The 13,347-nt window shown below is 43.8% G+C and overlaps 1 protein-coding gene and 1 long non-coding RNA gene across 2 annotated transcripts in view; one reads left to right on the top strand and one right to left on the bottom strand.

The window, feature by feature from the left end:
• LOC138068922 (uncharacterized) overlaps window positions 1-13,347 on the bottom strand; it is a 60,730-nt gene that overhangs the window by 15,952 nt on the left and 31,431 nt on the right. The gene's annotated exons all lie outside the window — the stretch shown is intronic.
• Window positions 7,057-13,347, top strand: part of CA12 (carbonic anhydrase 12) — a 31,980-nt gene continuing 25,689 nt past the window's right edge. Inside the window, exons 1-2 of the mRNA XM_009681630.2 lie at window positions 7,057-7,265; window positions 10,428-10,448. Coding sequence (XP_009679925.2) covers window positions 7,175-7,265; window positions 10,428-10,448 — 112 coding nt within the window. The 5' untranslated portion in view covers window positions 7,057-7,174. The remainder of the gene's footprint in view (window positions 7,266-10,427; window positions 10,449-13,347) is intronic.

Below are 13,347 nucleotides of genomic sequence, written 5' to 3'. Positions count from 1 at the left end.
AGCAGTACTTTCATTACTTACACACTGTAGGGCAGGAATAAACACAGAAACACAGAAAAATAACTGACAGTTCAAACAACCTCACTGTTGGCAAAATGCACTGATGCATGCCACGGCAAGAAACTACATATGTTTTTAACCACTTGTTTTTTATTGTGCACTGAATCCAAGCAGTAAACGAAGCTAAGACTTAAAACTTTCCAGCAGTCACCAGGCTGCATCCTTTGAAATCCTAAGTCATTAATTCCTATTGTGAGAGTGTCAATAACTTATCTTTATTCCTACACAAGTATAAGTAGTTGATGTTTGCATGCCACATCAAATTCACCATTATGTTTAGCTAACATAAGAATTAAGGGAGTGGTCAATGCCAAGGAAAGACGTCAGCGTGACAGCCCTGGAAACAGGGGCAATGATCTAACCAGGGTAAGCCATGGATTTCCAACACAGCTGCCCCATAGCTGCTCCTGTGCCCCCAACTCCTTCATTCGTGGCTGGCTGTGTCTTCCCACCTCCAACCATGATTCAGCTTCTGAAATCTAGAGGTATGTGGATCCAGGGCTTTGGGTCAGTCTCTCCTGAATTTAATGGACCATAAGGCCCTCCAGCCATCTTAGATAAGCTCCTCTCCCAGTCAGAATATGGCTAGAAATAAGTGATGTGCAGGCCTTCATGCTGGGAGGAGAGGGTGGTCCTGGGACTTCCAAACCTGCTGATTTACAGTACGCAGTCCAGCACTTCTAACGATCATTGCATCTATGAATTCTACTTCTCTCCCTAACTCACTCACTTGTTAATCCTCAGATATTATTTCATACATCTAAACTGTACATTAAAAACTAACGAGTGGGTCAGCAGTTGCCAGTGCTTTCATTAAAAAGATGCTATCAGAACTTGTTTCAGCCAGTCTCGGATCAGCTGTAGCACACGCTTGTAACCAGCCCTGTGACTGGAGCCAACTGGTGCAAGACAGTCCTAAGGACAAGCACATGGTTTTCACTGTGCCTGTGCGCAATGCTGCAGGAGGGCGTTCCTAGGACGAGGGTTTGGCAACCAAGGGCAGCGAGGCAACACTGTGCAAGCTGCAGCTCCTAGGATTAACTATTGTCAGCTTTATCTGCATGTCAGGCAACTAATTGAAAGCATGTAATATTCCGGTGGGGTAGATAGGATATGAACGAAGGTATTAAACAATTTCTTGCATTGCATAATAATTCATAAATGTAGCTTTCAAGATGATGAGAGACTGAAAGGCCTGACGGAAGATCATGTCAAGGAAACAAGGAACTTCCTTGAGATACAAAATTGCTCATGAAAACCTACAGTCTGGAAACAGCCAGTTCAACAGTGGACCGACCTTTCTAGGAGAGCCAGTATCAAGAAGAAGGCAACAAACACCAAAGCTCTGAACAACCTATTTTATCTATACAGCTGAACACTCTGAGGATAGGGTTAATTGCAGTGTGCGCAAACACTTCAAACACAGACATCAAGGTGTATATTCCAGCAGAGCTGCTGCCTTGCGTCACGGCTGCAAAGCGCCTGACACCCACTCAAGCCTCTTTGGGTTCCTGAGGCAACTAGACCCTGGATCTCCCTGCCAACGCTGTGCCTTTGGCCTCCAAAAATCCTCAGACAGTCCTGAGGTCAGGCCTTTCGCTTACACACAGCAACTTACCAGCCAGTCGGCACGGGTCGGCCTCACCAGCGCCGCAGGAGGCTGCAGCGGAGCCTCGCGCCCACCTGCCCTCATGGGGCCCCCTCGCCAGCCGTTGCCCCAACCCGCCCAGCCTCGCCGAGGGGGAGCAGGCTGGGGAGACCCCACCGGACGGCCCTGCGACCCAGACCGATTTGAGTTATTGCAGATCTCTAATGAATTTCTTGTTTTGGCTCCAGCTGCCCTTTCTGTTTGCTTTCTGCTTGGAGTATGCACAGTACTTCACACAGCCTCTCTCTGTTATCACCATTTACCCCTATGTTTGCTACATTTTTTTCATAGAAAAGTACCCATGCAGTACCAGCATTTCCCCTTAACTTTGACAGTGCTCACATCAAAGCTTTCTTTTCCCATTTCATTTCAACTGCATATTTGAAACTAAGCACACCAAGAAGAGGGAGTGGCGGTGGTCAGTCAAATCATGGCAAGCTTTGCAAGTGAAAACTCCACATGTGTCGGATAATCACTCCCCTTTTTGCCAGCAGGACTTTAAAATGGAAACAACACCTCACTGCTGATCATGAAAAAGCCTTATCTTGTGCATTTAAGGGGCAAGGAGTATCAAATATTTAATAGTGTCACTTGTGCTTATTGACTGAGCAGCATTCAGGCTGGCCAGCTTGTAAAAAGATAAATGAAAAACATTCCCACTTAGTTTGCAGAGAGCTCTAATAGGCATTAAAGGTTGACTCTCATATATCTGCTCATCAGCGCAGGTGTTGATAGTTCTTGAAGAACATTTGAAAGCCCATATTCCCAATTTGATTTCCTGCTAGAATAGATAACTCTTCATTTGATTCTTACATAACAGAAATGATATGACCCCTTCCATGCTAGAAAGCATTAAGGAATTAATTTGCAATAAACCCACAAGATGTTATAACAAGTTATTTCCAGTAAATGGCTTTACAACATTCATTCCATGGGAAAACCACAATATGACAAACTAAAGGGAGCACAGGGTGTCAGCAGAAACTTTGTCTGAGCATATGTTGGACGATGCTGTAAAATATGTGCCAGTGGGGCCAAGAAATCATAAAGATACAGAGTATTTCTAATTCCTTGCAATCTGGAATTGCTGGAAGTGCATTGGTTTCATTTCTGTTTCCAAAATTCTTGAGTTCACCATCATGAAATGTGTCTGCCTGGCAATGGCAGAGTTTCGTTTGATAAATGAATTTGGTAACTCACATGTAGAAAAAGGCGACAGTATGACTGTTTTCTAAGTTTTTCTTTTCCTTTTGCTGTCCCCTTCTTATACCATACCCACCACAGTAAAGGGCATTGCTGTGATGAAGCAATTCCTGAAATGACAAATACAAATAGGACATTTACGAATCTGAAAATGAAGGACAAATTGGAAAACATGAGCTAATAAGTAGCAGTTTCCCAGTCTGGGAGCCAAGTGTCATTGTTGTACCTGTTGGTTTGTATCTGCAGTTTTTTTCTGAGTATGCCTTGTTATGGGATGGACAAAATGAATCAGTGGGAATGGACTGATGCTGGGGAAAGAAGCAGTGGAAAGCCCAGAGGTCTTTGCTTTTGTACATCAGATTAGTAGAACTCACAGGGAAGTGAGAGGGAGCAGAATTTCCTTTGCTGATGAACTGCAGAACATGTACTGGCCACCTAAATGCAGATAGCCATTTCCAAAACAAGGCTATTTACACATGAACGTGTTTATTTACCTAAAAGATGTCTGTCCGCTTGTAATACTCGACCTGTGGGCCCACAGCAACTACTACCATCCCCAAACTAAAACATGAGCAAGGAGCTGCTCTTTTTTTTTGCATATTTAAGCCTGAGCACTGCATTGCTCAGAAGGCAGCACCAATAATCTTTGCTGGTGGCCTAAGATACATGTTAGTGGTTGCACACTGAGTGTACTACATTCGGCCGAGCCCATGTTTGTATCACCTGAAGGACAGCACATGTTCAGACTGAATAACTGTATCATGTAAAATAAACAACAGAAAAGAGTAAATTTTCTCACTAAATTAGTATTTTGCTAACCTAAGTTACTTAGGAAGATGAACTGCAGGGAGATCACTTCACATACATACCATATTTCAGTGAGGCATACAAGAATCATGAAGCTCTTAAACAGCTGTAATAGAGAACTGCCTTGATTCTGGCTTACACTGCCCAGGTCAAATCACAAATGCCTCCATGACAAGTGTGTTCCTCTTTAATTTTCCCTGCTTAAAGGCCATTTCCCCTATCATTGTCTCACTCCTGTAGCACAATGTCCTGGGAAGCAATATCCTGGCTTTTTTGCTGTTCCTAACCCTAAATACAGAGACTGTGAGGAGAAACTGGTACAGAAGAATTTGGCTGAAAATAACTATACTGGCATTGCATCTTTTGCCCTTTGAAATAGATCTTAATAGTCAGAATTACACATTTTTAAAGCCGTTCCATTCATATAGTGTGAAGCTGTGTTTAATACTTCATTGCATTCGTCATGTTGAAGTGCCACAACAGCCTAAGCTTCAGTGTAATTAGGAAAAATCTGGCCTGCCCTGCACAGCCCTGGTTAGCTAGATTAGATTTGGATGGTGCCAATGTTTTATTACCATTGCTCCAGGGAACTCTGGGAGCTTGCGTCAGCTAAACTTCACCACCTTCTCAGCTGAGAACAGCAGAACTGAAAGCCTTGCAAAGCACTGCTCTAGAGAGAAACTGAGGAATAGAAAATAGAGTTGATAAGCAAACGCATATTCAGGCCAATAGCACTCTGCATTTGATCCTCGTGTCCTGCTTTAAAACAGGTTTCATGATTCTTAGGCAGGCAGGGCTGTGTTGGCTGCTAGCTGGGGCAGAGTGTTAAACTTTGGGGACTGTAATCTCTACTTTTCGCCAACGCTGGGACATCAGACAACCTATCATTCACCCTTTGCATTCCTTTGCCCCAGCGGTAAAATGGGAAATCGCAACTTGTAAGAAACAGCATATGGAATCATGTTATCTTATAATTGCACTTCTGCAGTTCCATTCAACAAGACATCTCATAACAATGTTGAGTCTCCTCTGAAGCCCATGGTCCTGCTGGGTGGCTGTGGTTTTCTTGTTTTTTTTTTTTCTCCTTTCTCCATACCAGCTTTTATCCTCCCTGTTCTTAGCTCTGCTTATTGTATACTGTGTTTAAATATATATTTTCATATGGCAAACCCCCTGTTCATAGAGGTCCTATCTACTGTTCGGCACGATGAGTTGCCTTAAACTGGACACATGCACTTTTGTGGATGACTACCACATTGAAGGTAGAAGATAGTGTAAGTTAAAGAACAATAAACCAACATCACAAAATTTCAGCTCAACCTTTCCAAATCTAGGGATCCAAATCTAGCCACTCCTCACTAGCCCCACCAATTTGTGAAAGCCATTCTCTATCTCCATGTCAGGTTGAGCAAGTGCTAGCAACATAAAATTTCAAAAAAGAGAGAATAAAATGGCAAGCCCTGTGTGGTTTGTGCAGAATACAGGCAGGTAACTGTGTCAGGGAAAGTTGCGGTTTTTTTCTCTTTGCCTGCAACATGCAAGCCACAGCCTTCTATGCAGCCAGCCAGCCAGCCTTGAAAGCACAAGTGCTGCCCAGAATTGCTCCCAAGGACGTCAAGCCAAACTATAGCAGAAACTGGGCAGGAGAGGTGTAGACTGTATAAATGCAAAAAGATCGTAGGAATCAAAACACACTTTTCAAGCACATGGGCAGAAAAGAGGTAAGAAGGAGATATGAAGGCAGAGTTTGGCAGATAGCTCAGTCCACGCCCACCTACACAACAAGGGCCTTTTTGTAGAGGAGGTAATCTTCAGCTGTGATTGCTACCAGCCTCAGCAGCTCGTCACACAAGTTGCCACTTGTGTGAAGGCTGATGAGAAAACTATTTTGTCTACAGAAGCCTACAAAATGGTATGTTCAAACCTCTGGCAAGCTAGGAGAGGTCCTACATGCAGCAGCAATTAATTCTGTGCTGATGGCCCACATATCTCAACACGCTCAGCATGCCTCTCCATACGAACAGGGAGGACAGATAGATGCTCTTTAGTATCCTTCTCTTTTGGTTAACGGCATTTAAAAAGCCAACAGCCAGATGGAAAAATAAAGAAGGCGTTAAAAGCATTTCTACAATAGCCCACACCCTCTCCCTCTTGCTTACATGTGGCTGAACCAAAACAAGCAGAATGAACTATTACAATCTAGGTTTACAAAATACGGAGGAGAAGTATGAGAGAGGAATTCTACTCAGAGGCAGCTACTTTCTAAAAAGCCACAAGACCTTAGCGGCTGCTGCTCTCTGCCCTGCCTCCTGCATGGTTGGGAAGAGTAGGGCTATTGCTGACCAGCAGCAACAGGCCAGAACTGTGCTCCACAGCAGGTCCCTGCTGGGGCTCCAGACAGAAGTGAGCCAAGCTACAGTCCCTTTCCCTTTAACAGCCTCATGAATGGCTGCAAGCAAAAAGAAATAAATCTAATCACAATAAACAATTAAACAGAACTTGATAAATAATGATGCTAAAAGTAATGAAGCATTTGACCAATCAAAACCAATACATGCTGCATAGCTGTTAATGGGATGTAGTAAGTAGTTAGTAACAGTCATAAACAGTAATGTACTGAGCTAAAACTACTACCAGCCTCTCCAATCCTACCCTCCCTTCTTCAGCTATCCATGGTGCCTTCGGTTTAAGAGGTTATTGCTCAATAAGCTGCAAAGTAGGACATCACCTGTACCCTTTCTCCCTCTCCATTTCCTCTTTCCCCCTTTCCATATGTACACTATTCACAGCATTAGCCTCTGGGGCCATTTCTTCATGATTTTTCAGTCTTCCCTGCTTCATAGATTCTGTTTCAGGTGCTTTCAAATTAAAAAAGAAAAATCCCTTTCTGACCAGCTGGGTGGTTTTCATGGGAAGTATCCATGGTGCCTCGCACAGCCTCCGTTGGCTCCCCCTCCCTGCAGTCCTCACACTGGTCTATTATGTTAAATCACACGGATCCAAGTGTGGCAGTTGTGGGAGCTGCTCTGAACGAGGCTAGAAAATCCCTTCTGCGGTATGGCCCAGAAGAGCGTGGACGCATTGGACGCATTTTTCAAGCGCTTGCGTCTCTGCCGAAGAATTCTGAAGTGCCACATTTCAATTCCCTGCGCGCTGGAGTCTGCCCTGTCAGGAGCTCAGCAGAAGGGGGGTAAATCAGGGATAGGATCAGTTTTCTGAGGGTGCTCTAACCTAGAGGCAGGTCTGATTACATCATTTGTTTTGGGTTGAGTCTGAGGAGCTTTATAAAAAGCTGCCCTAAAAAGAAGGAGAGAAACGAGGAGAGAGAAGGGCAATAACTCATTAGTAGAAGCCCTGTATGTGTGTGTCTGCTATTTGCCAGACGTCTGCAAGGGAGTTTCTTCAGAGTGCAGAGAAACCTGTGGACTGCCGGGATATTATAAGCCTTTCCTTGAGATGTCAGCCGAGAGCTTCAGCATAGTTGTAGTTGCCACTGTGCTTATTTTCTTCCTAAAGATACAACTGTCAGTGCAAGCGCCGTTGAATGGTAAAGTCTTTCAGCTTTCTATTTTATTGTCATTCCTAACTTAGGGCAGACAGCTAATGTGAGCAGAAAACTGGGGGAGACTTTTTTATTATTATTTCTATAGCAGGCTCATGGTTTTACGTCATTGTCGTTTGCAGCTTTTTGAAGTTAGCATCCTTTTCAGTTTTTCAGGATAGGTATTCTGATATATATCGAAAAAAAGAAATTTGTCCTCTGATGTAGTTCATGTTATAGACTCCAGGAATGCTCAGTATGCCTTGCTTTGTGATCTGTTTGTTTCCTGTAGAATGAAGCAGAGACTGGCCCTTCTCAGAGCTAGTGGCAGCAGCACACCTTTCCCTCTGCCCTGCTTAGTTTTAAACTGAGGAAACGAATGCAGTCACTGTGAAGTGCCACATTTCTCATATACTCGACTTCATTGTTTTATATTTAAACAGGACCTGTTTCAGGAGGTCAGCCCTCACTCTCTTTTTAGGAGTTAATTTTCATCCATTCAAGCTGATTATAATCAATTTTCATCCATTTGAGCTGATTATAATCCATCTGGTGTGATTATAGGGTGTGAGGCAGAATCACAGCAGAGGGTTCTGTGAGAGAGGACTTAACTCAGCACCTCTATTCATGGGAGGAAAACCCCGAAGGCTCAAGAGTAATCCAGAGCAATCAGCTTCATACATAGCCCTGACAAGACAAGCATTAGACCACGTTGTCAGCAACAGCTACACAAGGCGTGGAATTCAAACTTTTTAGGCCAGCTTGTTATTTCAGAAATATTTCCTCTGAGAAATGCCTACGTTCTCCAGCAGCATCTCCCTCCTGAGAGGCAGAGGTTTCCAGAGCTTGGTGGTTCCCAAAATAACCTCTCTGACAACACAGCAGGTTCGGAAGTGAAAGCGTATGTAGGAAAGATCTGTCTTATGACATGTCCTGAAGGGAAAGCTGGAGAATTCCTGTTTTAGAATTAGACACTCTGTACCAAGAAGCAGTAATAGCTACAACATCTGCCTGTCTTTGACATCTTCCCAAGTCAGAGAAGTAACTAAGGTACAGATTATTACAACTGGAAGTGTTCCCACTCTCAAACTCCAAAGTGTCACTGGAAAGATATTTATTCCCCAGATAAGGATCAGAGAGTCACAAATACATTGGCTCTAGTTATTTTCTCCTCCATGCACAGGAGCATGTTACTCATCAGCACTCACCCCAGAATGAGCAAAGGCAGGAGAGCCCTCCCAGGTAGGGAGCTGTTGATTACTTCCTTCACTACACATGAATCAGATGCTCCAGTGACTCCTCTCCAACCTTGGGAGACTGTGTGACAGCCTGCCTCATCCTGATTTCATTGCCAAGCAGAATAACCGTAAAAGCAACCTTGTCCGCAGTCTTAGGATAGTAGCAAATCACTTTTGCAGCTCTAACACGTTCATACAGACAAAGCCAAGAAGATTCTGCCATCTGTTCCTCTTCTGGTCTGAATTAGATGACACAGTGTTAAGAGTGCCTTAGCCCTACCTCCAGTAGTTGTTATTATTGCTCACCAGTAAAGGCATAATAGTGAAGCACAGGTCACTGTAGGTTGAGGAAAATTTCACTTGGCAAGACTTTCAGCTTTCATTTATTTTTTTCCCAGTTGGGATAAAAGCCCAAAATACTGAAAATCTTTGAAATTTACTTTTTAAGGCTGTTCTAGATTATCAAAAAAGATAGTTTTGACAGTTTATGTACATTCCAATGTGAAGTAAGAGCATGAGCGGAGAGTGGCTGTTGTAGTTAAGCCAACATTTCTTCAAACCCTGCTCAGATGAGATGTGGGGATTTCTAAAACTTGCTGACAGTGGCTTGCTCTCTTTATCAAAGTTGTACCTACAGAAAGGGCTGACTGTAGGACACAAAAACGCCCCCAAAGGCATCAGTAAGAGATAATCCCCTACAGAAGAAAGGGGAAAGGAGAATGAGGTTTCTCATGTTGAAATTCAAGACCGAGCACGAATTCTCCTACACAGCAACATGGGGATTTCAGCCAGGATGATTACCCAAAGCTTGTTCTGAAAACTCAAAAAGAACAAGGCTCACTGGTCCTGACAAACTGCAGCTAGGGAGCTTCATGCTGCCAGCCCCTCTCAATGCAAAAGAGCGGAGTGCAGCTGCTTTGCATGCCCCCACAAATTCACGCCAAACATTTCACCCTACATTCTTTGGTGAAGAGCCATACGTGTGGTGAAGAGCCATACGTTTCAGAACGCAAGAAATGCAGCCAAGTACCATGTACTGAACGCACATGTGCAGCTGAGGCTACACCAATGCCTGCACACCTGCACGCACACACACGCATACAGGGTGTTTGCAGACTCGTAGCTTAGGATTGTTTCCTGGGTGGAAACACAGTTAAACGTGAGGAAAGTAAAGGTTTGCGTTAGCCTGAAGTCCAAATTCATTCCAGTTGGTCAGGACAAGTGTCTGTAATACCACAGCAAGCTGAATATCTGTAAGAACATTTAAATAAGTCACGATATTTCCAAGCGTGTGCAGAGACACTGTCCCAAATCCAGTTCCTCAAGACAGTCAATGAATACTGATCAGTGATCCCTTAAACACTCTCTCAAGCTCTCATGATTCTCAGAGTTATATGGGTTCACCGACTATATCTCCTTTTGTCAAAGTCCAGCCATTTCCCAGCTCTTTCAGACAGCAAATCCCAGAGCCTCTGTGCAGCAAGGACTGCCCATCACTTCTTAGAGCAGCAGCTGGCAATCCATTGATGTGTTTCAAACTCCTCAACTAAGCACAAGGGTTTGATAATAACTACAGCCTGCTTATATTCCTTATTTTCCTAACCAGAGAAAATCAGGGATACCTACATACTGACGTTTGTGGCTACTCCAGAAAAACTGACCAGCAGAAGTTTGTGCCCAGGATTTAAGAAACCATGAAAAAGTCCAGCTCTACAGGCAGCATCACAGGGATAATTATAGCTAGCATTGTGGTTAGAAGGGTTCATAACCTTTGAAAACTTTTATGTTTCTGCTCCACATTTGGACTAGACAGACAGAGAAGTATTGCAAAAATTGGTAGATGGGTTTAAGGGGCAATTTGTTTCTTTAATGCGCACAGAGTGAGTTCAATTTCAAATATTCACAGTAATATTTCTTTTCTTTTTAACAGGGTCAAAATGGTCTTATATAGGTAAGTAGTAACTAATTCATACACAGTCAGTTGTGGCTTTGTTTTGTATTTTAAGGTGAACATGTCAAATTTATCCTGGTGAGAACCTACTGGGTTCAGTATCTCTACCCAGGTTTTGACCTTGCCTATTGTCTTCAAACCTGTTATTTATCCACCAGGGCTGTCTGCAGGACTGGGAGTCAGCTAGTGGGCTCCACACTGCCCTGCAGAATGACAAGAACTTCAGAGGACTAAGAGGAGCCCCGCGACTGCAGAGGCTCCCCACAGCCCTCTGGTTCCTCACCAGTCACAGACCAGTAGCACATCTCAGCCTAGGTCTGCAAAGAGCATGCCTCTCCCCGTCCACACAGGTCTTCATTTGTGCTAGAGCTAGAGCTAGAGTTCAGTGTCACCAGGATCATGTCAATGGAGTCTTGGCTCCCTGAAGACCCAGCTCTGACAAGGTAGAATAAATAATACTTAGTGGTGCACACCCGCCCTCCAAGTCAGACATTAAACCAGAGGGGCCTGATGGCTATTCAAGAAGAAGGATTGTCTGGAGATTTTCTTTTAATTGAGCAAGTCCTCTGGCCAGTATTTCCTCATTCAAAACCATGTTTCAATGCCACATGCCCACAGAGAAGGAGGCAGTACTGAGAATCTCACAAAAAAATGCTTGTTCTTAAGCCTTCAGTGCTGCTCCAAGACAAACCCAAGAAACTCCAAGATTTAACTAGTTTAACTCTAATAGCTGCTACTTTTGGCTGTGCTCCAAATTACCTGACTCGCTTCACATCAGCAAAAGGAAAACTGTCAGCTGCACATCTATAGGTATTAATCTGACTGCCACTTTGTGTTATATATATTTCATATTCTCATTTGGAGAAAAGGCTTGACATACTTTGAATAATCAAAGCCTGGCTTGGCCACGTTTAGAGCAGCAATCAGATGAACTTAGTCCTACTGGGTAAGCAAAGAAAGTAAAACTTCTACTACTACCAGCAAAGTAGAAGTTCTGCCTTCCTTCCCAGTGCAATGCTTATTTAAATTATTTACTTCTCCCTTTCTGGGCATTTGGATACCAGTGTATTTTTCAGAGGACAGTATTCTTAGCACCCAAATTCTACAATTCATGTTAAGCATTTCCATGCTGCAATCTGATTTCTGACACGTACTGGAGGATGGAAAAAAGGTTCACAAATCAGATTTTTTTTCTCTCTCTCAACTACTTTTTAAAATATATCTGGATATATTATAGAAGCAACTTCAAAATATGAAAGTGGCAATTGAATTGCACAGAACACTTCTTTGCAAATATCTAGAATAAAGCATGGTTAGGGTGTTGGTCTGCACGGTGAGAAATGACAATTAGAGAGACTGTCATCAGTGCCAGGGAAGGGCTGCTCCTCATATTCTTCTACTAATCATGGTTCGTCACGAGAGCCTATACCTTCCACCCCTTACCTTTATTCCTGCAGCACTCTGCAGTGCCACCCACTAAAATGAAGTCAACAAGAAGAGAGAGGAAGTCAAGCCTTTATAATCACAGCGCAGGCTGATCTCAAGATGAGGGTCAAGGTACAAGGTAAAGGGTGGAGGAGAAGTTGAGACATCCCTCATCAATGAGAGGCCTATTTGCTCAGTAAGACAATATGCAGAACTGAATGTTGATATAGCACCAGCAGCTCAGGGCAAGGTAGTAAAGCAGGATGTGGCCAGGCATTATTTTTTCAGAACAAACTTTGTAACGAAGTGGGTATTTGCCTTGGCTATAATGGAAATTACTGCATTAGCTGCAATAAATATAAAGGCTAACCTTCTTCTCTACTTGCCTCTTCCTTAACCGAGCTGCAGCTATGCTATTTGTTTATCCTGATTTCACTAACCTTGTATATAGTCCAAGAACAGAAAGTAAACTGTGTGCCTGGAAGAAGCAGCACAGGCCAGTGGGCTGGCCCCAGGCTCATCTCTGACAGGGGCTTACTCTGCGTCCTTTGGTGGGCTGCTTCACCTTCTGAAACACAGACAAAACGGACAAAGTGCTTTTGGAAAGGGGAGCTCTATCTCTAGTCACCATTACTGCTATATAATACTACTATTGCTATTATGCAGGTAGCTAAGGAACAAGGTGCTGGTGTCACATACAGTATGTAATGGTGGTAGCAGTGAGCTTCAGCAGTGTCTGGCACTCTGCAAGCTCCTGCCTCCGTGTGATCTTCTACTGGGGGGGGCTCCAGTCTATACAGCGCTGAGGACAGACATGATATCAGCAACAAATGTATGGGGTGCTGTGCTACAAAGCACAAGGCTAACCTCAGAAATGAACGCTAATGAAGGCAACTGTTTCAGCACTGGGCTTTTTCTGATGAAAGTCAAAGAATCAGCATTAGACTGAGAGACATCCTGAGAAAAGTGTTTCCAGCTCCAGTTAGAGAACTCAAACAATGTTCAGATGCCCCTAGAGCTCAGGACACCGTGCCCACACAGCTCTTTCTGCAGTGGTGCGGTGTGGCTGGAAGGTGCAGGCTCAAACTCCTCTGCCCCAGAACAGAATGAGCAGAATTGGAGAGCTGGGCTCACTCTTTGGACACTGATACTCTGGTGCTTTCATGTAAGAGGACCGGAGGGAAACCAAAGGGCCAGAATTACTCCCTGAGAGCGGACAAAGAGCTAGGCTGGAGGACACGGCCTAATCTTACAGACAAGTTAAAAGTAATAGTACCAGCAGAATTATTAATGTGCTTTAGCATGTGAGGAGACAATATTATCAACCTAGACGCTACAAGGATGGTTGTTAACCGACATTATGCCAATTAAAGCTGCAAACTCTTTAGTTTACTGTTGCCAGGTGCTCTACTTCAGTTCAGTGAGGTGCTGAGAACCTGCCCTCAGAGCCCTCCCTCTGTCTTTCGGAAATGCC

This window comes from Struthio camelus, chromosome 12 (assembly GCF_040807025.1).
Source record: "Struthio camelus isolate bStrCam1 chromosome 12, bStrCam1.hap1, whole genome shotgun sequence".
Lineage (NCBI taxonomy): Eukaryota > Metazoa > Chordata > Aves > Struthioniformes > Struthionidae > Struthio > Struthio camelus.
The sequence above is the reverse complement of the archived record's forward strand: the minus strand, read 5'-3'. Positions and strand labels throughout refer to the sequence as shown.